The 24,646-nt window shown below is 32.9% G+C and overlaps 1 protein-coding gene across 6 annotated transcripts in view; it reads right to left on the bottom strand.

The window, feature by feature from the left end:
- Macrod2 (mono-ADP ribosylhydrolase 2) overlaps positions 1–24,646 on the bottom strand; it is a 1,954,610-nt gene that overhangs the window by 1,481,684 nt on the left and 448,280 nt on the right. For 5 of the 6 annotated variants that reach the window (XM_048811891.1, XM_048811888.1, XM_048811890.1 and 2 more), the window contains exon 4: positions 5,680–5,709. The exons of the other annotated variant lie outside the window; for it this stretch is intronic. In XM_048811891.1, the coding sequence (XP_048667848.1) occupies positions 5,680–5,709 (30 nt within the window). The remainder of the gene's footprint in view (positions 1–5,679; positions 5,710–24,646) is intronic. 6 annotated transcript variants of the gene reach the window in all.

Here is a 24,646-nt window from a genome sequence, read left to right as displayed (position 1 = left end):
CAATATCTATAGTGTGACAGCAAACAGATTATGATTTTACTCCTCTTCAAGCATGCATTTTGCTACTTCACACAAACTATATTAATGTATGAATAGATATCAGTAAAAACAAGCATTAGAAATTCTCTCTGCAAGTACAATTGTCCAACAAAGAAATAACTCCAGAGGAGTAGATACTGACCTGAGATCACTTAACTGCCTCCGCCGTGCCTCCCTTTCCATTACTGACTACCTCTTGTGCACAGGACAGCAAAAACTTTCTGAAGAGATGAGGGTCCATTGGTATATGTCCTGCTTTCATTTTAGAGAAATGGCTTTCCATGCATTCCATCTAAGGCTGAGAGTTCATTTTTCATTTAGCAGTACTTACTGTATTCCTTTACACTTACAATTGTAAAAATTAATCTGCTACAATATCACCTTAGGGATAAGGTATAGAAATACAGTATTGATACAAATATATATTTCATATAGATAGGGTTTTTATTGATTCTTTGTAGATTATATAGGTTTTTATTGTATATGTGTATATATTTATTTTTGTTATTTTAGATAACAAAAAGAAGAATATATTTTGACATATATATATAGATAGATAGATAGATAGATAAAATGGTAATCATAAAAAATCATGTGTATAAAAAGCTGGTGTTAATTTGCATGCTGTCAGGAACTGTCACTTTAAATGTGTAACATTATGACTCCTGCTTTGACAGATTAGAGAAGGGAGCATATCCCATGAACAATTGTTCTATTTAGGTTCAGTCAGCAATTCTGCTTTTATGCTACCTATTGCATAAATAAAAGATTTTTAAAAATCATCTAAAGTAAGAGTTTGTTGGGGCCGGGGTTGTGGCTCAAGCGGTAGCGTGCTCACCTGGCATGTGCGGGGCGCTGGGTTCAATCCTCAGCACCACATAAAAATAAAATAATAAAAGATGTGTGTCCACCGAAAAATAAAAAATAAAAATATTAAAAAATGTGCGTGCTCTCTCTCTCTCTCCTTCTCTTTCTCTGTCTCTTTAAAAAAAAGAGTTTGTAAATTTTGTTCCTGTTATTCAATGATCTGAAAGGAACTGAGGAATTACCTCTTTAATTATGTTTTTTCCCCTAATTTGCTTCTTTATATAAGTTAGGAATTTTTAGAATGATTTCTTTATTATATATGCTAAAAGTACAATCTTCACAAGACATTGTGCATGTAAAACATCCTTATTATAGATGTGTGAACATGCATTTAAAATGCAATGTTTTCTAAAACTAAACCTCAAATACACACAAAAAGGTATATGAATCTGGACAGCAATCCAAATGTGCCAAAGACCATGCCATTGCATGTACTTTTAAATTATCAATAGAAATGAGACTTATAAAAATAGAACAAAGGAAAGCATCAACCACATCTCAACTGCATGTTTTCTGGTCCTCTCATTCGTTTTTCCTTGTGTCAATAGAGTTCCCTGCCTATTTTGGAAAAAGTAAGTCTGAAGAGCAGGGATATATTAAAATTCACAGAGCAAAACCAAAAAGCCCTGGAGTGGGAGTCAGGAAAACCGTCTTCTCATTCAAACACTGCCCTTTATAAGCTGTGTTATCTTAAAGAAGTACCAAAATATCCCTAAGTCCTCAACCACTAAAATAATCCTACTAATAATGAATACAATGCTGTGGCAAAGAGAACACCATGTATTTACCTTCTTAAACTCATACATGCATGAAAATCAATTTCAGTTCCTCATCACCCTTTACCCTACCCCTTTTCCCTCTCATACTCCCCCACTCCCATTCTCTCTCCTCTACTCTACTATACCTCCTTTTGCTCATCTATTAATTTGTATATGATTGGTTCTTTATGTAATATTATCCTTCCTTCCCCCTTTCCTTTTTTTTTAACCTCTGGCTTTCACATGAGAGAAAACATTCAACCTTTGAGTTTCTGAGTTTGGCTCATTTCGCTTAGCATGATATTTCCATTTCCATCCATTTACTAGCAAGTGCCATAATTTCATCCTTTTTAATGGCTGAGTAGAACTCCATCATATATACCACAATTTATTAATCCATTTTGTGTGTGTGTATATGTGTGTGTCACAATTTCTTAATCCATTCATTTATTGATGGGCATCTGGGTTGACTCTATAATTTAGCTATTGTGACTTGTGCTGCTATAAATATTGATGTGGTTGTGTTGTTATAGGGCAGATTTTAGATCTTCGGGGGAAATACCCAGGAGTGGGATAACAGGGTCATATGGTGGTTCCATCCCTAGTTTTTTGATGAATCTCTAGAGTGCTTTCCAGAGTGGTTGTTCTAGCCTACAGTCCCACCAACAAGGTACAAGTGTTCCTTTCTCCCCACAACCTCACTAGCATGTATTGTTGTTTTTATTCTTGATCATTGCCATTCTGACTGGACTGAGATGAATCTTAGTGTAGTTTTGATTTGTACCTCTCTGGTCGACTGAGATGTTGAACATATTTTCATGTATTTGTTGGCCCTCTGTGTTTCATCTTTTGAGAAATTTCTGTTTAATTCTTTTGCCCATTTATTAATTGGTTATTTGTTGTTGACAGTGGTAGTAATGGTATTAAGTTTTTTGAGTTCATTGTATATTTCTGGATATTAATCCCCTATTGGAGGGCGGGATACCTGGCCAAGATTTTCCCCTGTTCTGTAGGCTCTCTCAGCATCATGCTCTTAATTATTTCCTTTGCTGTGCAGAAGCTGTTCAGTTTAAAGACATTTCACTTATTGATTCTTGGTTTCATTTCTTGCACTTTGGGGGTCTTGTTAAGGAAGTCGGTGTTAGCACCTATATGATGGAGTGTTGACCCTATGTTTTCTTCCAGCAGTTGTAAAGTTTCTAGTATAATTCCTAAGTCTTTGATCCATTTCAGTTTGAGTTTTGTGCAGGTGAGAGATAGGGGTCTAATTTCATTTTTCTACAGATAGCTATCCAGTGTTCCCAGCACCAGTTGTTAAAAAGGCTGTCTCTTCTCCAAGATTTATTTTAGTATCTTTACCAAATATTAGACAGCTATAGGTTTATGGATTTGCCTCTGTGTCTTCTATTCCATTCTATTGATCTTCATATCAATTTTGATGCCAATACATGCTGTTTTTATTACTAAAGCTCTATAGTATAATTTCAGATCAGGTATTGTGATGCCTCCTAATTCATTTATCTTGCTTAGTATTGCTTTGGCTATTCTGGGGCTCTTATTTTTCCAAATGAATTTAATAATTGTTTGTTTTAGTTATTTTTCTAATTCTGTGAAGAATATCTTTTTTTTCATGAGGATCTTTCTTAGAGTCAAAAACCACATTGCAGGGATGAATATGAAATTTCAGGGAAATATGCTTAAAGAAACTGACTCACCTTTGGTAGCACACTTTACTATATTTTGCCTTTTCTGCTCTTCCTAACCTGAACTATATTTATGATGGCTAGAGTGCCAGCAGCCTTCATGAACCCTGAGGTATGGAAGCTACCTACTAGGAGGGAAGAACAGAAAAGAGCTTGAGTCCTTGATGACACCATGAAATTACGATAGAACAAGTCTAGTCTACGTCTGCCATACTTTTACAAATATTTTTAAATATATTTCTGTCTTCTTCAAGCTACAATATTTGGGGTTTTGTTTCCATTATGAGAAGCTAATGTAGTTTTAACTAATATATAAAATCACTTTTTGGAAATAGCCAAAAATAATGAATGAAATGTGTGGCTAATTTGTCTGCTGTTATAACTTGATTAATATATTTATGTAGACTCAATTTCAACTTTATTTATGCTAGTAAGAGTATTATTCAGGTTTCATAAAATATTAATATGTCTTATAAGAAAATTATCACTATGGGCAGTTTATTTTAGTAATGATTTCTTCACATATTGTGATTTAAAAGGAAAAAATTACTGGGAATCTAACTCTTAAGGAAAATTTTTCTTTCTAATTCCCCCAAAATAAAATAAGATATATATGAAAAATCCTATAGATTTATATATTGTAAAATAATTCTGGGTAGAAGAAAAGAAATACATTTACTAATCCCTTACTTATTCTACTACATACCAGAAAGGTTTGCTTAATCTCCATAATAGGCATCTTAGGTAGTTAGTATTGCTCTCATTTTTTAAAGTACAGGCTCATGGATACTAAGTTAACTTTTATCATCTTCACATAATAATTCTAATTTTAAATCCCATAATACTTTACTATAGAACATACACAGATATGTGATAATATGAAGACACTTTAATAACAGTTTAAACTATTTTCTATTATTACTGTTTCTTTTTTAATTAATTAATTAATTCTTACATATATCACAATAGAAGAGTGCATTACATTCATATTTTTTGCATTGCAATTCTTAATACACCTTTATACCACAATTTATCAAATCTCTGTTTGTATATAAGGTATGTTGACACCAAATCCACATCTTCATACATGAATTTTGTATAATGATGACCATCACCTTCCACTATCCTTGCTATTCCCCTTCTCCCTACCTTTCCCTCCCACCCCTATTCCCTATCTAGAGCTAATCTTCCTCCCTTGCTCTCCCTCCCTACCCCACTTTGAGTCACCCACCTTATATCAGAGAAGACATTCGGCATTTGTTTATTTGGAATTGGCTAACTTCACTTAGCATAATCTTCTCTAATGTCACCCATTTCCCTGCAAATGCCATGATCTTATTCTTTTTTTAGTAGCACACTTTACTTATTGTGTATAAATACCACATTTTTTTTATCCATTCATCCACTGAAGGACATCTAGGTTGGCTCCACAGTTTAGCTATTGTGAATTGTGCTCCTACCACTGAATTCAGGTTCAACCCTGAACATTAACAGAGAAAGCAAGAGCAAAACAGGGAGGGAGAGAGAGAGGGAGAGGGAGAGAGAGGCCCAAACTATTTATATATGAAAACTATTTATATATGAAAAGGACCCAATTTTTAAATATAATTTTATATTATTATTTTTATATATTTATATTTATTATTGTATATATATATGATATAGTAGGGGATAAAATTATATAAATTTATGTATTGGAACTATGAAAACCTTCATATTCCTAACCTAGAAATGAAAATACAATTACTTATAAAATTTTTGTATCAAAAAATTCCCAGTACAAGAATCCCTTCCTCCTCTCACTTTTATCACTTTCTCTTTTTCTTCTAAATAAGCATGAAAATAAAGCTAAATGTCAATATTAATTTCTTTTTTATTTTTCAAAGTAAGTAGATGATATATTAAGCTCTCAGAAACAAAGTCATGAAAAGCAAAAGAAAGTCAATATGATGAAAAAAGAAACAAGTCTCCAAATTTACCGTTGTTTTAGAATACATATTAGAAGTGACTCTGTCATCTACTAGGCATGTGTTCATGTCAATAGATTATAGCTTTTATACTGCATGCCAAAGGTAGAATTACAAAGTTTAACAAGAAGAAAAATTGTCTCCCTCATATTTTAAGTCAGTTCAAATAATGTTAAGGCCAACTGAAGCTATTTCTATAATGAACTATTTTCTGTAATAGTACTATCTTTGTAGTTGACAATTACAGCAAAATTAACTTTCTTTAAAGTATCACAGAACTTACTAAACATCTTATCATTGGTATAATAAAAAGGTATTTTAAATTAAATGATAGTCAGGACTTACCACCACCTCCTCCAAGAAGACTGGCGTTTGCTGTTTAAAACAAAAGAAAAGACATTTAAAATATACATAAATATAATATGTATGTACTTATATACAAAATATCATATGCCAGACTAGTTCAAGAAAAAGCTAGTAATTGTCATGTGTCTTAGAAAAATACATATACACAAAATATGTACTTTCATATAAAGATAGTAAAACTAAGAATTAAAATATTTCACTATTTTGCCTCTTTTTCATCTTCAAAGGGCTATTTTTATAATGCACTTCCTTCTAATAAAATTAAGTACACACTGAGATACTTTTATTCTTCATCTGTATCTAAATTAATCTTCTGAGTTTTCCATTTTATCAAGTAGAGATAGTACAATGTTATTTAGGCAATTTCAGTGGTTTCAAAGGACAGTGTAACAAGAAAGTGTAATGATATTTTACATTAATTTAACACCATCAAACAAATCTCAAGGCATTCTGCAGTAAGAAATAAAATTAAATAGTAACACGTTCATTATTTTTTGTATAAATTTTTTTACTTGGAGAAAATGAATATTAAACAATTTTGTTCAATTTCTCACCCATTTATACATTCATTCATCCCACACATTTATATATGCCAAATAAGCAAAAGAAAAATTCCATTTGGATTTCAGTTAAGAGTTAAATTTTTGGCAAGTTTCATTTCAAGTTTTTGCTGCAGTATTAGACAACATTATGCCTAAACATTATAACCAGAAAACGTACTTCAATACAAATTGTACTATGTATTCTTTATTCCACAGAATTCTTGTGTATTACAGGCATTATTTCATGCAATTAGAAAAAAAAAAAAGTCCTGCATTAGTATTAGGAAAGTAGGTTGCTATCACCATCCCCTTTTTGTGGAGAAAACTGAGTTAACAAAAGATTAAATAAATCATTTAGGAAAGAGGAGTGAAAGTCTTTTACTTAAATTTTTGTGTGCTTTCCACAGACCATGCATGGCCATAATTGAGGAGGAGTAAATATCCACGTTAATGAGCCAATAAATAGATAATGGATCATGTGAAGAACAAAAGCCCCATGTTCATAGCTCCACGAGGTTAACTATGTGATGGCTTGCTGATTATTATAACACTAAAGAGAATATCATAAAAATGCACGGAGGGCAAATGCCCTTGAAGATCTTTTTAATATGTCAATATTAGAGCATCAGAATTTATCTCCTATGATCTTCCAAGTACAGGGTTGTCTAGTTGCTGCTCTTTCCTTCCCCTTAGTGTTTTTTTCTCCAACAAGGACAGTAGCACTGCCATCAATCAGAAAAATTCACTTCTGATGTCATAAAATCATGTGCCATCCTATCACTCAGGTCTCCAAATCCCTCTGCCTTAACAATGAAAGTGTGTAGTATTTACACAAACATTAGCCAGAATTTGACATCCTGTTACAAATCTGGCTTTGTAACTGCTGAAGTGCTAGCCTGATGAAGCAGCTCATTGACAGATATTGAGAATTCTAATTTGTCTCAGACCCTTTGGTGGATGAAGGAAATTTCATAATCAAGGCATGTCTCTTGGCTAATCCAAACATTTTCTAAAATCATAGCTGCATGCATTTATAAAACCACATGGTATTTCACACACCTGCTGATTTTTTATTTTCATATTTGATGGATAACTACTTCCCTAACTATGGGTTTTCCAGATCCCTGAGGCTCCATCTGTTGTCCTCCAATATTCACATATTCATTCATAAGAAAAAACATATTTTCAATAACAAACAAAAATACAAAGTAGCTCTTCACTCAAAGTATCACGACCAGGAGCACAATGACACAATATAGTCTATTTTCATTCTATTTTTTCCTTAATAAAGGTGGAGTTTCTTTGAGTTGAGAGCACAGCCCAAGACCCATCTGTTTAACCAGGCACTTGTCCAATGGATGTGGGTGGATGAGTGGGAGTAGGTGTGGGAACTAGAATTCCAGTCCTGGCCAACCATCAAGTCAGTTTATGTCAAATATATGTACATGTCTAGATAAGCCTATCTGTAAATTTTAAAATTTCCATAGAACTATTTTTTTAATCATGGCATTCCATCCACATGGTACACAATCACTTAAGAAATTTCAAGTCCATCACCACTGATGCAACAAAATCTTAATCTAAGATGCCCAATCATATTTAGATGTGTTTCAATAATTAGAATCCTAACAATAATTTGTTCAAAGAAACCATCAAATATAAATCTATTTTATCAATTTCTGTTCTCTACATTTTTTTAAAAATTTGACTATATTAGCTAACAGTCAAGGTAATTTTGTTGGTTTTTTTTTTTTTTTTTTGTAAAAATAGGCCAATAAGAGTAAACAGAGTGGGGCTGGGGATGTGGCTCAAGAGGTAGCACCCTCCGCTGGCATGCGTGCTGCCCGGGTTAGATCCTCAGCACCACATACAAAGATGTTGTGTCTGCCGAAAACTAAAAAAATAAATATTAAAAATTCTCTCTCTCTCTCTCTCTCTTTAAAAAAAAAGAGTAAACAGAGTGAAGTTTATTGTAACTTCAAATATTACTTTGTTTCCACAAAGCACAACAATAAGTGATTACTGGTCAAATGAATTAATATGTCTTTAATTTTATGGTAGTCAAAATGACTTCTGTGTATCTATAACTAATTTTCATTTAATTTCTACTTAATTATTTCTAATAAATTGAGATATTTCCAGATCAGATTTTAAGTTCCCTGAAGACAAGGTATAAGTTTAATATCAGTTCAGTCTACATCTAATAAATTCCTAATATATTTTTAAAATATGAGATAATTGGTGGTTTTGGTCAATTCTTTTTTATGTAAAAGATACTTATTTACTGAAGTGTATGAAAAGGGCAAACTTTGGACTTTTATGCAAAAGAGTATTTTAAAAATTTTGAAGTTTATTCTAGATGCTTAGTGATTAAGAATGTATGAAATATATTTATGTCCCTATGTAAATTTCTTGCTAGAGAAATAATGAACATGCTGTGCGTTATTCCTGGAGTTTAACAGACAAAGGCAGAGGAGAAAAGGAAGAAATAAAACCGGAAATTTCTGAGCATAATGCCACTGCTTCTGAAATGAGATTTTAAAATCTCTTCTCTGAGCATGCTTATTTTTTTTTTTTAGAGAGAGGAGAGAGAGAGAGAGAGAGACAGAGAGAGAGAGAGAGAGAGAAGAGAGAGAATTTTTAATATTTATTTTTTAGTTTTCGGCAGACACAACATCTTTGCTTGTATATGGTGCTGAGGATTGAACCCGGGCCGCACATATGCCAGGCAAGCGCGCTACCACTTGAGCCACATCCCCAGCCCTCTGAGCATGCTTATTAACCAACAATTTTGAATTCATATTCTCTGAAATAAAATGCCCCTATAATTACCAGAAGGATAAAATCAAGTTAAAGTAATTGTCTCAAAGATTGATTCAATGCAAAAATTAAAACAAGCCATTGCAAGTTAGTGAATATGGGTATTGTTTTCCCTCCCTCTGCCCAAAGTAACTTAACTCAATGAGACAAATTTCACTATTGATACAATGAAAACAACACTGAATGTAAAATAGGAAAAAGGTAATCTGAAGCTAATCTCTTAGAGGTAAATATGGAGAATTTATCCAATACACTAAACAAATGCTTAAATTTAAAAGCTTATGTGGATTTTTCTTTCATTTAAACCCAGTTTTAAATGTTTTAATTAAAATAGTCAAATTTCTATAGGCATAAATATTTACAGTTAAGCCTAAAAAAATCTAAATATAATGTAGGAAGCTCTTTTTGGCATAATTAGCATAAATTAAAAATATTGTGACAATTGCCAATGGCATATTATTTTGTTTTTCTCAAAATACAGATGAAATGTTACACTACCTTTTTCTAAAATAATCTTAAATGACCCTCTACATATGTATTTTCTTTAGAATAAGATTATTTAAAAATTAAAAATAAAAAGAAAGTACAAAAAATAGATCATATCAAATTGTGGATCAAAATCATGAAAAATAAAATTATCATATACTACAAATAATCATACCCTACTAGAAATTCCTAAATGGAATGCAACATAATATCAATAAAGCAAGACAAAAGTATAATGTGCCCTTCTAGAACAAAATTATACACAGAGAGCCATGTGACCTATATGTTAATTCTACTTTGGTTGCTATATAGCTTGGTGATTTGGGCATGACATCTTTAATGGTCTTATTTATCTCCTTCCACCAGAAAATGCAGAATCAATCGGTAATTGCAAACAGGTTTCAAACAATTCTGATTCATTAATTAGCAGAAATTACTCTAATTTGAGAAAAATTCTGAGGCACAATCTATACTCAGTAGAAATGAGCAGCATGATCAATTAATAATGTGAGTCATGGTGAGAGCGGGCTAGGGAATATTAAAATGGCAGCACATTTCCATATATTTGGGTCTCTGGATCAGATGGCTTTTCTCAGGATTGACAGATTTTGAGGCAAATGAAATTCTATTCAATAATCTTAAAAAGAAAACTGCTAACATATGATGTGCCAGCACTGTTCTTTGACATTCTTAAGTTTTTTCAGTTCATGTGTCTGAAATAATCCAGTGTAAAATAATCTAGAGCTGAGAGACTATGAGTCAAACTGGCTTGATAGATGTTTGAAATGACTTTTTATTTTACTTGCCCTGTAATGTCTGTTATCTCCACAGTAATTATTTGTCTTCCCACTTTGTTTCCGATTCACCCAAGACTATCTTGTCAAACAAGCAACAGTCTGAGAAACTAGTCTTTAAACATCGATTAAAACTGTTTGTGCAGAGCTTTTGTTTGCTTTCCATCATAATAAATGAAATTATATTTGCTTTCATACCACCAGAATTCTGACCACTTAGCTCCATTTATTTATTCTACTGTCTTTTTGTAATAGAGCACATGGGATGTCAAAATTATTGCCGGCAACAACTTTCCCAGGAGCTCTACTGAAAATACTAATTTTCATTCACAACATGTTATCCCAAGAGATACAAAAGCTGAAATATCACCCTTTAGAATGGCACACATTAAGTTCTAAAACTCCAAGTTGTAAGTGCTAAAACATCAAAGTTTAAAATCCCAAGTATGTGGGTGACCTAGAACCACTTCACGTAGAGAACAACCATCTCAATTGACAGCTGTAGAAACACAATCTACACAAATACCTCCATCAGTTTAGCAAAAGCTCATTGTTCATGCTTACTAGATTTACACCTTCCAGACAAAATCAACAGAATGCTAGAGGTTTGGGCTAATGGTATAATTTTCTGCTTTGAAGATGACAAAGACAAAATTAAGAATGGATTTAACTGTTTAACATGTAGAAATCAGGCACAAACACATGATTAATACTTTGCATTTCATGCTTACTACAGAATCTAAAGGAACCATTGATTAAATGGGTTTCGTGTGGTTTTCTATAAACTGTAACTCACTATGAAGCCAAAAAAAAAAAAAAAAAAAAAAAAGAACACAGTGATGCGTACTGTTGACAAATAGGTGAAAATGCATCAGGAATTGGAATACTCAGTTGAGAGTATTAACAAATATAAAGAGAAATTCTCTGATTGAAATACAAGGGAGGAGCAAAATCTGCCGATGATTTGCTAACCTTGCTTCACCCGCTTGATTTTGGGTGCTCAGTGATTTCTAGGAATACTTATTTGGCCCCAAAACTTCATTTTACAAAAAGGAAAAGTTAAAGAAGATGAAAGATGTTAAGAAATTAGTCTAGGATCAGAGACAGCAGAAGAACCAACTATAAAATAGTACCAATCTGATGTTTAACAATACCTTCTTCTTAACTTCTAAATATGTATGTGTGTCCATGTGTGTTATCACATCCACAAATTGCAGAACACAAGTGTGTGGAGTATACTAAATGCCACTCTACTGAATATCACCAAAGTGAATTACTAGAAGGCAAACTAAAGCACAAGGAAGCAGTTCCTAAAGTTCTTCAATGCAATACAGCTAATACAAAATCACAGAAATCAGCACATCCTTTTAAATACCAATATTGTCCTTCTTGGATCAATTGTAATTTTGATAATGATAATACTGGCTCAGTTACAAAAATGGGATTACTTACATAACCCAATCTAGGACTTTCCCAAGAGCGAACAAGCATGTCTAAATAGGGGGGAAAATGAGTTCCAATGTATATTAGCTTTGTGACTAAAATGATACAAGAAACTTAAACATCAGTTTTAACTTGTCTTTGACAAGAAAGATTTTTGAATGAAAACCAATTTTCAATTAGGAAAACGGAAGTGGTGCTTATTTGAGGGAATATGATACACTTTTAGCCTGATTAAAACATAAGCCTGAACATGAAATCTTATACACATACTTCTTGGGGACACTGGCTAATTTATTTGAATAAAACCAGACCGAACTTTAAAAAAAAATGTTTACCTAGTTCCCTTGTTTCATCTTTCCTATAATATTACAGAATCTTCATTTCTCTCAACAATGAAATAGCAAGTGATATAGTTTAAAAGGTTTATTTTAGATTACACCATAATTTAAATGTACAAGCCAAAAGAATACCTGTCAGGCATAGTGAATAGATGGGAAGATTAAAACACAAAAAACCTCAAAAGAAAAGTATTTGAGGATAATTGAAATGTATGATATGGCTCCCTTGAGAACAATTATGAAGCTGTAAAATCCATGAAAGTAGAGGTCACGTTTGTTGGATCAACTGTACCATGTATGATTCTTGGCACAGAGTAGGTGCTGTTGAAGTATTTGCTAAATGCCTAATAAGAGAATGAATGGAAGACAAAGTAATGGGAGAGAGGGGAAGGGAAAGGAATATTATTGGGACAAATGAGAGGGCTACAATAATAGTTAATGACTCCTTCACTATTTTGTACACAAATGAGGCTGTGCCAGGACAGAGCTCATCAAATCTTGATTCAAACTGACCTTCAGAAAGTTCCTTAAAGTGCAATTGATTATCCAATCTCTTAGAGTCTGTTTCTTGGTCAGAAATTTGGTAAAATAATGGTCATGGTATATGTTAGCAGAGAGAAGTAAAAGCAATGACTTATGTGACTGCAACCCACAGCATCTGGCACATGCTGAGGCTCAGTGAACATCAGCTCCCCATTCCATCACTTTGATTACCAGACTGCTTCTGGCAATCATGCTAGAAGTTGTCAGAAAACCCCCTACACTGAAACATTCACACTTAGCTTAAATTTTACACTCTGTGGGGGTGAGGCCATGTTCATCCTGGAGAATTACAATCCTGTAACCACACAGTTATCCTAGTCCATGGCCTCACTGAAGTTTGCAGAAACTAGGATTTCTGCACAAAGAGCGAGGAACAAGATCATTTTCAGATTATAGTTCGAAGTTCTGTCTTTGGGCTTAGAAAACAATTCTATCAGCCTGTAAAGAGAATAGGTTCAATATTTTTCATATTATAACTAGGGGTTTTTGTTGTTGTTGTTGTTGTTTGTTTGGTGGGTTTTTTTTTGGGGGGGGGGGTTACTGGGGATTGAACTCAGGGGCATTCAACCACCGAGCCACATCCCCAGCCCTTTTTTGTATTTTATTTAGAGACAGGGTCTCATTGAGTTGCTTAGCACCTTGCTTTTGCTGAGTCTGGCTTTGAACTCACAATCCTCCTGCCTCAGCGTCCTGAGCCACTGGGATTACAGGCGTGCCCCACTGTGCCCAGCACAACTAGGTTTTTTTTTTTTCCATCTTTTATATTTAGATTATTTAGTTCAAAAAGAATGTTGGTTATTTTATGCTAGATGGATCCCCCAATTCTCCACTTAACATGGCTGACCTACGCAGGTGACACCAAGCAGGCCCTTCCTTAGTCTCTGGCCCTTGTTGGGTACAGTCAATGGGGAGCCCTGGCACAAGATGATAGAGAGATGAGAAAGAGTTCCAAATTTTCACTTCTCTGATTTACTTCCTGTAAGCTTACCTTGAGTAGATTACGTCCACTGAACAAAGATCACTGTTCTACACTTGGAATGAAACCACCATATGACTCAGTTTTCCCACTCCTCTACATATACACAAAGGACTTAAAATCAGTATACTATAGTGATGCAGCTATACCAATGTTTATAGCAGCTCAATTCACAACAGTTAAGCCCTTCAACAGATGAATGGATTAAAAAATGTGGTACATACACACAAAAGAATATTAGTCGGCCATAAAGAAATATGAAATTATGTCATTTGCTGGTAAATGGATGGACCTGGAGACTATCATGCTAAGTGAAAGAAGCCAATTCCAAAAAAAAAAACCAAGGATGAATTTTCTCTCTAATATTCAGTTGCTGACTCACAATAGGCAGGGGATGGGAGGGATGGTGGTTCACTGGATTGGACAGTGCAGAGTGGGGAGGAGGAAGGTGAGATGGAAATGGGAAAGACAGTAGAATGAATCGAACATAACCTTCCTATGTTCATATATGAATACACAACCAGTGTAACTCCACATCTTGTACAACCACAGAAATGGTGTAAGTTATACTCCATGTATGTATGATATGTCAAAACACATTCTACTGACACATATAAAAAAAGAACAAATAAAAAATATTTTTTAAAAAGATCACTGTTCTAATCAAAGTGCTTTAGTTTACAACATGACTTTCTCTCTTTATTGAGTTCTGATATCCTCTCTCTCTGATAGCTCTTTGAGTCTAGGGTGAGAACAACAGCTCTGCTTTTGGTAGCCTCTAGTTTCTGAACAATTCCTTGAGGTTTTCCTAACCCACATTTGGCTCCACCTCTTGTACTTATTCCCTTTGTTAATAAGCCCACCTTGAATTATCTTAATGCTATCATTAGTTCTGTTTCCTGTTGGGAAGTTGATAGAACATATGTGATTTGTACAGATTGGTCAGTATTGGTGGCAAATCTAAATCATAGCCTTCGCAGGCTTTCTTAGTTCAGATCATTTTGAGGATGGCATTTGTTCTTATGCTTCCATTTAGGGATAATCAATATAGAACACTAATGTTTTATTTATTGAACAAAAACATAAAATATAACAATATATTACAATAGAATATATGTTACTTTATAATATGTGGAAGAATTTAGTAAAATATGTAAAAGTAAGTATAATGAACAAACCCAAATCCTCTTATCTACCATTCCTTTCCATTTTTTAAATTTTCATATAAATATGTACACATAATTGAGACTTCTAAAGATTATTACAAAAAATGTAATTCCAATATAACATAATTTTCTCATTTATCAATATATCATGGCCCTAATTAATAATGTATGATATCCTATAATGTTTCAATGTTTGCGTGAAAGCACTGCCATTATTGATGGCAACTTAAGTTATTTCCAGTTTTTATTTATATATGGACAATACTGTAGCAAAAATACTTGTGTGTGTGTGTGTATGTATACACTGCTGTTTCTATTTTACAGAATTAACTCTTCGAAGTATTTACAAGTAACAGAGTGTATTCATTTTTCAATATTCAGAGTTTAAAATTGCTATAATTCATATGTTAAAATGTGTATGTTGAGGCTGGGGCTGGGGCTCAGTGGTAGAGCACTTGCCTCACATGTGTGAGGCACTGGGTTTGATCCTCAGAACCACATAAATAAATAAATAAAGATATTGTATCCATCTACAACTAAAAATAAATTTTTTAAAAATGTTTATGTTAATATAAAAATTTAACAAGCATAAGTATACTTTGGGAGCACCCCAAATATTAGTATAATTTTGTCTGCCAATGAATAATCTGAATCAAAGTGGGCATGTGTATGAAGTTTCAGTTCATTGGGCTGTTTCTGATTTGAATATAAACCACATCAGTGAAATGTTTTCAATATTACTTGAAAAGATATTAAGTCTGAATTTCTGGTTGACTTTAAATATATAAATTTTAAAATGATCCGTTTTTAAAGTAAAAATAATAAAGTCATTTCAACTGACAGTGAGCCTTTTTAACTACTTTTACATGTTTACCAGGTACAAATCATGACAGGTCTTGAACTTTCAGCACACTGAAAACTTAACTAGAAAAAATCAGAACAAGATAGTTTTCATTTTTTTCTAGCTAAATTCATTATGAATTTAAAGTATATTTTAGGAACTGAAGGTTAAATAAGTTCAGAAGATATTAACTTAATAGAAAGCTAGGGAAATTTTGTCAAAAAACACAAGGATATAAGAATGCTTCAGCTCAATAAAGATTTGAAGGCTAAATAACTTATTCCCATGATAATTCTGGCTTTTCCATTTCCAATCATTTAAAACCAGCACTGAGTACTCTCAAGTGCACTAAACAACCTACTAAGCTCCCACTGCTTTTTTAAAAATTATTTTTAGTTGTCGATAGACGTTTATTTCATTTATATATATGTGGTGCTGAGAATCGAACCCAGTGCCTCACACATGCCAGGCAAGTGCACTACCGCTGAGCCACAACCCCAACCATCCCACTGCTTTTAAACAAGTGCATTGGAAGGCTAAAAAGGATGGAATGCAGTGTTTAAATGTAATCATGAAATAATTGCTCAAATTTACATTTATATTCTGAATCTTAACCAAAATAAAAATAGCTCACTTTTTTTTTTAGTTTTTATTACATGTTTGGCATATTAAAAGCTCATATATTTAGTACTTAGTCCTTACAAGGAACCAACAAGGTAAGATTATTTATTATTCCCATTTTATGGAAGAGAAAATTGAGACATAAAGGTTGAGTAACATACACAAGATCAGAGGTTGGAGCCATATTGGCAGCCATGTAATTTTGCAACTCCCAAGTTCATACACTTAAGCACCTCCTAAAAGAGGAGCTGAGTACCACAATATTTCACCTACAAAAAAAATGGCAAAGTAAGGATTAGAACAGAAGACATATAATTCATGGTTCTGTCTTTTTTCTATATATTTTTAACTACTGCAATATATAAACATATTCTCTAGCAGTGATACTTCTATTTACACTAACCTAAAGAAAATTCAATAGAACATGTGCTTCCATTTTCCCCCAATCTAAACACATCATTTTAAAAAGCAATATTCTTATTTCAGTTCCTTAAGCCCTTATTATACAACTAAAGTGTGCTGGCTCATGGAGTAGCTGACCTGGCTCCACATCCTGGTTCTTTCACCCTAACGTAATACTTGGATCATCAAGCACTTTTGATCTAACTACTTCCACTAAATTTGGCTTGTAATGTGGCCAACTTATGAAAATTTAAAAATGAACTCTTATGTGATTCATTTCTAATAGAGAGTCATGCTCTGAGTCACCAGGCCAGTGGACTAGCTAACACTTTAGCAATCTTATCAAAGTAGAAAATATGCCCATTATCACAACCAAATGCAATACACAAATGAATCATGATGACACTATTCCAAGCATCTATTATTTATCAGAAAATGTTTAAGAGTTGATTTGTGTGTATCTGTCATTTTCCAAACAATGAGGTAAACTGAGAATTTTACTTTTTGTGTCATAAATGAGGAAACTGAAGCTAGAGTAATAGTAACTTGCTTGCCCAAGGTCATGGACTGGTAAAGTAGTCAATCCAGTGTTTAAGAACCTTCATTGAAAAACAAACCAATATTCCTTTCAGTATGCCAGATTATCCCTTAAGGAATTATTTCATTTCTCCCAATTATTTCAAAACTGATGGATATCCAATGTTTGTGATAAGTAATGTATTCAAATAACACTAATACCAATGGTAGTAGTGATTTAATCTAATTTAAGTAACCAGAACAGATAGCATTTACCTACATCATACAACTTAAAATTATAGAAATTTAAACATTTTAGTTACATTCCCTCCATGTTATTTACAAACATTACAATAATCAGTAAGTTAGACTTCCTTGAATCTGAAATCACAAAAATTAATGTGAAACATTAAATTTAATTCTCTGATAACATGAGCCAAAAATGAAAATCCTTATTATGATTTTAAGTAATGTAAACAATTATATATATACACACACATATACACATATACATATATATACATACACACACACACACACACACACACATGGCATATAGTTCTTGATTATCAATGTTTAAGATTGAGCTATGTTTAAATTTATTAAAACAGTAATGACCAGTACATTAAAGCTAAGCTGACACCAACTTAATAAAAACTGGCTAAACTAAGACTTTATTTTTAAATGAAATTTATTTTTTTCTGGTACAGATAAAAAACATAAAAATTGTACATTTCAGCAGGTTAATATAATGCTTTGAGATATATATATGCATATATATAATGTGATGTTTAAATGAGGTTAAACCTATATCTATATCCTCAAACATCATTTCTTGATGGTAAAAATTTTCAATATCCTTTCTTATAGCTTTTTGAAATAAACATTATATTATTATTACATGCTTAGAGTGAAACAGACAAAATGAAAGTAAGTATATGCTAAGTAAATATATTCTTTAAATTTTCTATCATTAGTACTTGTTGTTTTTAATTTTAAGACTTTAAGAAATGAATGTTTTCCATAACTTGAAAAACAAAACCCATAATAATATTTTTCTTCCTAAATTATGTAAATCCATAATTCCATTTCAAATTATAGTTGCTTTCTATTAAGACAAGGAATTTTACATTGTTTAATGATATGACAAATACATTATTATGTTTATGTTAACTATAAATATTTTAAAAATTCCTCTGAAACATGGAAAAATATAACTTCATTAATATCAAATTTCATCATTTGTCCAAAATGTCCCTCTTTTTTCCTGTACACAGGAGACAAATTATAATTTGTATCTTGTGATTTTCAAAAAATGCTAATTGCTTTTATTACCACAGTTTCATTAGGCCAGCTGTGGATTCTCTAATAGGGATTAATTTTATTCTGGTGCATGGAAAAGCATTAATACTAATCTCCTATGAAAGTATTATTGGCAAGAAGCTGATTACTGGTTATTGAGGGTTGAAAAAATTATTAATAACAATAATAATAAACCTCATCAAATAAATAAATAGTACTTACTAAAAATAGTTGCATTTCTAATGACATGCTGAGATATCCAAATATCAGATAAAACAGAAGCAGCAAGTGAATAAGATAATTTATTTATGTTATTCAAGATTCAATGGATTTGGTGTCCACCAAAGAAAGTATTTAATATTGATTTGTAGCTTCACCAGTATTTAGTTACATAATTTTGAGGTTATCTAAACATCTATTCCTCAATTTTTTATCATTTATAAAAATGCAAATTATACTTTAATTACTTAACAATTATTTGTTAGGCAGCCACTATGTGTGACTGGGTTAAGTACTAGAAATAAGTAAACAAAATAGACATGTTAAATCAGATAACTATACTAAACACATCTGTAAGCTCTATTTATTATTTTTATAGATAATATGCTAGATATTTAAACAGCATGTTTAAAATTTTTTTCCACAAGTTGATGGTAATTTATTACATTTTGCAACTTTTTGCCCTCTCAGACTGCCACTCTGGACAAGATGACATAGATTCCTTTCTTCTAACTCTTCCTGCTACCTACTAATGCTATATACAACTATAAAGGCTGGAAATAATGTCAGAGACAAGCAAAGGAAAAATCTAAAATGTGCAAGGAGAAAGACTGAACTGCTTAGAGATCTCAGAACTGGGAGGAAAAATGTAGTTACACAGCATCCTAGAACCTCCCATCCAAAGAAAGAAGGTAGTCTAGGACTAGCATGTCCTGACACTCAACAGAGCCAGAACAGGTAGCCTGGATAGGTTCATTCCTTCTCAGAATTGAACAGAAGCCCCATTGACAACAGCAGTTGAGCCAATAGCACTGGCAAAGAGAATTTGCGGTGACTCCCACTGAGGATAAACTAACAAACCTCCAAGGAAAGTGTCCTCTGTCTTTGTAGGTACCTGGGGCTCCCCACCCATACCAGATCCACAGGACAGTACCATCAAATTGGATCCACCCTGAACAACTTTCCTGCCAAGAAAGAGCACTGATTGCTGGGGGGCACCAGCAAAGGGAAACTTGCCACCACAAACACCCAGTCCAGAGAAGGATTTCTATCCTCCACAGGGAGGGTTGCACCCTGCTTTAACCAACTTCTGGCCTTAGAAGATACCCCTTCCCCTACTAAGAGACATCAACAGAAGAGGGGAAGTTGCCCAGGAGGTTATCCCCACCACAATGAGCATCCTGGACAGAAAGCACTCTTCCTCCTGCAAGGTCAGAGACTTTCTTTTCCCCACCTAGAGGTATCAAAGGAAGCCTGAACGAGGGAAAATCCTTCTGGTCCCTAGGGCATCATCAGGAGGAAACACTGGGAACCTCACCACACCAAATAACACAAAACAATAAAGATAAGACCACAAACATTCTGCAAATTCAAGTCATTAGAACTACAGCCCACTAAAGTAGGCCAGGACCTATGAGCCAAACCTAAACAAAATTGCTACCTACTAAAATAAAGGGCTTAAGTAGGACCCAAGTCTCCTAAAATGAATAGCGCTCCAGGGATCTGTGGGACAAAAAACAAAGAATCTCAAAAGTCAAGGAGAAAGAAAATAGGGCTGAAGGAGTGTTTGAAAAGTAATGACGGAAAATATTACAAATTTGGTGAAAGATACATATTCATGAAGTGAACCCCAAACAAGAAAAATCCAAAGAAATAGATGCCAAGACACACCATAATCAGATTTCTAAAGACTTCGTTTTTACAAAGAAAAAAAAAATATTGAAAGCAGCCAGAAAGAAACAGAAATTTGCTACAGGAGTTCAGCAATTCAAATGATAGCTACAGCCCTTTCATTGAGGACCTCTCCAGGAGCTAGCTCAGCTGAAAAGCATGGCCTCACCCTCCTCTCTCTAGATCAAACCTCCTTCCTGAAGGAGGGTGGGGATCACATCCCATAACTTGGGAATCTAAACCTGGCCCCCTGCCCAATAATGATTCCTTTGGAGATATAAAGGTCCAGCCCTTGCCCCAACTCAAAACAACTCTGAAGGGCATTGTCGAGATTGTAACACACTTTAAAAGTTCCCATTTTATCTCCTTTCCCATTCTTCAACAGATTTGTATTCTAAGAAAGCTCTCTAATTGGTAACCTATGTACTACTAATGTCTATCTCAGAGTCTACTATCTAGAAAACCAACCTCACAACTGTAATTATGGGTATGGATGATTGATAGTAGGAGACACCAGGGCCTATTCAAATGAAAATGAGTGTCTTTGGCCAACAGCTGTTGCAAGCTCTTTTTAGAATGTGGGACACCTGATGCTTCTTGGCCCTTAGCTTTAAATTTTAGTTTTAAATTCCAGGACAAGAAAAGCCTCCTTTGACATATTTGAACTTTCATTAACAAACACTAAATTTTATTTCTAATTTCAATATTAATAATTCAAATTTTAAGTTTCATCTCAAAAGTCTAACAAATAAAATTTAAATAAATACATTTAATGTTATAACAATGGTACCAGATTATGCAATTTTGGAGCGAAGGGAGGGATAGTGTAAAGCATTTTGAAAATTCCTTTTTTTTCTACAAAAAAATTATTTTTTCTAGACCTATAAAAATTAGCATGAAGAAAACAAAGAAATAAATCCTTGAACATAGAACTATTCTCACAGATCTGAATAATGTAAATATAAAAAGTCATGTGTTTCTTATGTAAAATTTTTCCCTGTAACTTAAAAATCTCGAAACATAGTAACCCTGTAGCTTTTACTCGTTGAACAGGTTATGCTGGCTACAGAACTTGCCAAAATCATGCCACAGGTGACTTTTCTTCTCAGCACTTGGTGAGCTCATTAGTCCTAGTGCACAGAGAGTCTTCCCAAGCCACTATAATATATCCCAACTTTTGAGTAAACACCAAGGAATCTTGAGGTCTCCAATTTGCTTTATCTCATGATCATGCCTTCTCTCCTGTGCAATTCAACCCCTGATCCACTTTATTAATGCTACCTGCCAGGCACTTTCTGCAGTCAAATGGACTAGACCTAATAATAATTCCCTTCCCACCTCTCAATATTCTGGGTATGAGGAACAATTAAAGAAGTACTGTTTAGAGTTTAACACTCATTGCCTAACAGTCAATATCTTCTACCTCCTTTGTGGTTCTCAAGAGATTGATGGTCTCAATTATGCAATCATCCTGAGCTGACTGATTCAACCACAGTCAATTGGTAATGATTCTGCCACTAATCCAGTGGACAGATGCAATGAGCAACATCTGACTTAATATGTGAATGAGGAAAACAACCCAACGGATTAGCTAAACAGAGAACACATAACCTAATTTGGTCTAATTCTTTCCTCCTACTATTAGGAAATATTATGTTGTCTCAATACATATATGCAACTTTATTCTTGTCCATACCTGAAAGACCAAGATTATGACATCTCTTTTTTTTCTAGTGCCTCCACTAAAATGAGTTATCTCCCAATATAGGATTGTGAGAATTAAAAAAGACTTTCGGCTCTCAACAATGCATATAAAGTGTTCAACATGTGTTAGAAATTGTTTTCTTAGGATCAAAAACAATGCTTGTTATACAATAAGCAATCTATGAATGCCTAGTAAAATAAATAAAACAGTAATAAGTACATGAATGTTTTTAAAATGCATTGTAAATGGAGTTAAATAAAAATCAAGCAAAACTCTGAATATAACAATCCTTATCATTACAAAATTAAATGCTTCCTTTATGAAATTTGAACAGATACTTATTCTCAACAGCAATCAGCAACTTAATTATCATATACTGAGGAAGATGAAAATATAAAAATAAATGAGGAACAGAAAGGAGAACTTTGTTCATCAGAAACTTAAGATATATATTTGAATTTGCCTGAATGTTAGGATTTCTGAATTGGTACTTCAGGAAATGCTATTAATAACTAAACACAGACCACAGTTATGTCTCTTGCCACCTCTACACCATCTAAATGATGTTGAACATCATGGCTGACAAAAAGAAGATAATGCTGATTTATATCTTGAGCAAAAAAAAAAGACCAATTATTTTTATAGTTTTATGTCCCTCATATATATTTTCAATATTAATAAGCTAATCATTTTTTCACATTTTTCCCCTCAAAAAATTTCCTCTTATGGTAGTTTCCTGTTTCAAATAACTATATGAGAACCTCAGAAGGCACTTCTAAAGTCAGTTAGTAATTCTTTAATTTATACTGTGATTTTAATGTTCTTATATTTGAATTCATAAAGCAATGAAACAAAATTAGTAAAATCAGCATGAATTTTTATTTTTATACTTAGAATGCTATGCCACAAGTCATGATAATAGTGCTATCAATTAACAGAAGCAGCAAAGATACTACTCACAGAGATGATTCCAAATGTCAATAATGTCCCCAGAAACCCTCTAATATAACTGAAGCCCATTAAATCTCATTTATTATCCATCATGCCAGCATTTAAACAAGGAAAGACATATATGCTATCACTCACTATATCAAATATCCATCAGAAATTGACCTATGAAACTAATTCCCAACAATGATTTTTGAGCTTAACATCTATAACATATAAACAAAAACAAAGAGTAAAAAAGTTAAAAATTGGGAGAATTGTGTGTCATTCTAAGTTTTGTTGGAAAGGGGAAACTTTTAAAACAAACAACTGAATTCTGAAGGGAAAGTATATGTCATAGACACATACATACATATATACATGTCTGGCTATATGTCATTATATTTACATATATATATATAAAATGTAAATATATTTCAGATATTCATGAATACATATATAAGAAGTTATATTTTAATATTAAATATATTTGTTTTCCATTAGAAGTCAGTTATTTTGAATATATGTATGACCTAGAAAGAGCTAATTATTTTTTTAAAAAATCCCTTTTCAATGTAAAGCTAATAAATCTAAATTCTCCAAGTGCCTAAATAATCATTTCAAATGAGTACACAGGAAAAGTCTCAATTTTAGAGACATCTAAAGAAATGGGAAATATTTTCTGAAAGCTAACCCTTTCAAATGTCAGGCTGATGCCCATAGATTAGATTAGACACCTTCTTTTGGTAGTAAATCAATAATTACTAAAATAGGTACTGGGGTATGGATTAGAATTATGTGCAATCTTTCCAATAATTGTAGAAATATAATATTTTAACATTTGTTACCATCATCAATTTGGATGTATACAAACTGACCCAAGATTTTTAAATCCTTAAGAAGAGAATATATAGCAAAACAAAATTATGACAGCACTGCCAAATGCCCATTCCAGAATACTCTCCATGGGTTCCTTTTTCATGTACTTTTCACTCATTAGTAGTCCATTGGCTTTCTGGGTTTAGGATAAATTAAATATAGTATCTTTCATATTGTTCAAAATAATTGCTTTGTGACAGCTTCTGGTCAGAAAGTGAAAGATTAACCAAGTCAGAAACCCTGCTTTTATGTATGTATATCTATGTAATTCATCTTAAATGAATTTTAAGTACTTTGCCACCAGGAAACCTATCTCAATAAAATTCAAAATATTTTCTTGGTCATTTCTTGTGTCATTAAAAATATTCTCAGGATATAAAAACTTTAAAGCATTAATTGTATAAAATTAACACATTGTGGCATCCTGTAGTACAAAAACCATAATATGTTACAAAAAAATTGAAAAGTTAATAGTGAATTAATTCTATCAATCCCTCTAGATTGTTGAATTGCAACACTTCATTGAGCATACCTCACCATTTCTAATAATCTCTGGATATCAAATATATTTATCCCTGACATTTAAAGTATGATATAAATATGAATAGTAGTTCCTTTATTTTCTTCATCTAATGACAACAAGATGTTGTGCTTTGCCTGCTGAGGACATCACTGATGGGTCATCATTTCTCAACTTATTCCCCCAACAAAGTTACCTTGGGAAAAAAAAAATAAATAAATATATATATATATAT

Source organism: Marmota marmota, unplaced genomic scaffold (genome assembly GCF_001458135.2).
Source record: "Marmota marmota marmota unplaced genomic scaffold, marMar, whole genome shotgun sequence".
Classification (NCBI taxonomy): Eukaryota; Metazoa; Chordata; class Mammalia; order Rodentia; family Sciuridae; genus Marmota; species Marmota marmota.
The sequence above is the reverse complement of the archived record's forward strand: the minus strand, read 5'-3'. Positions and strand labels throughout refer to the sequence as shown.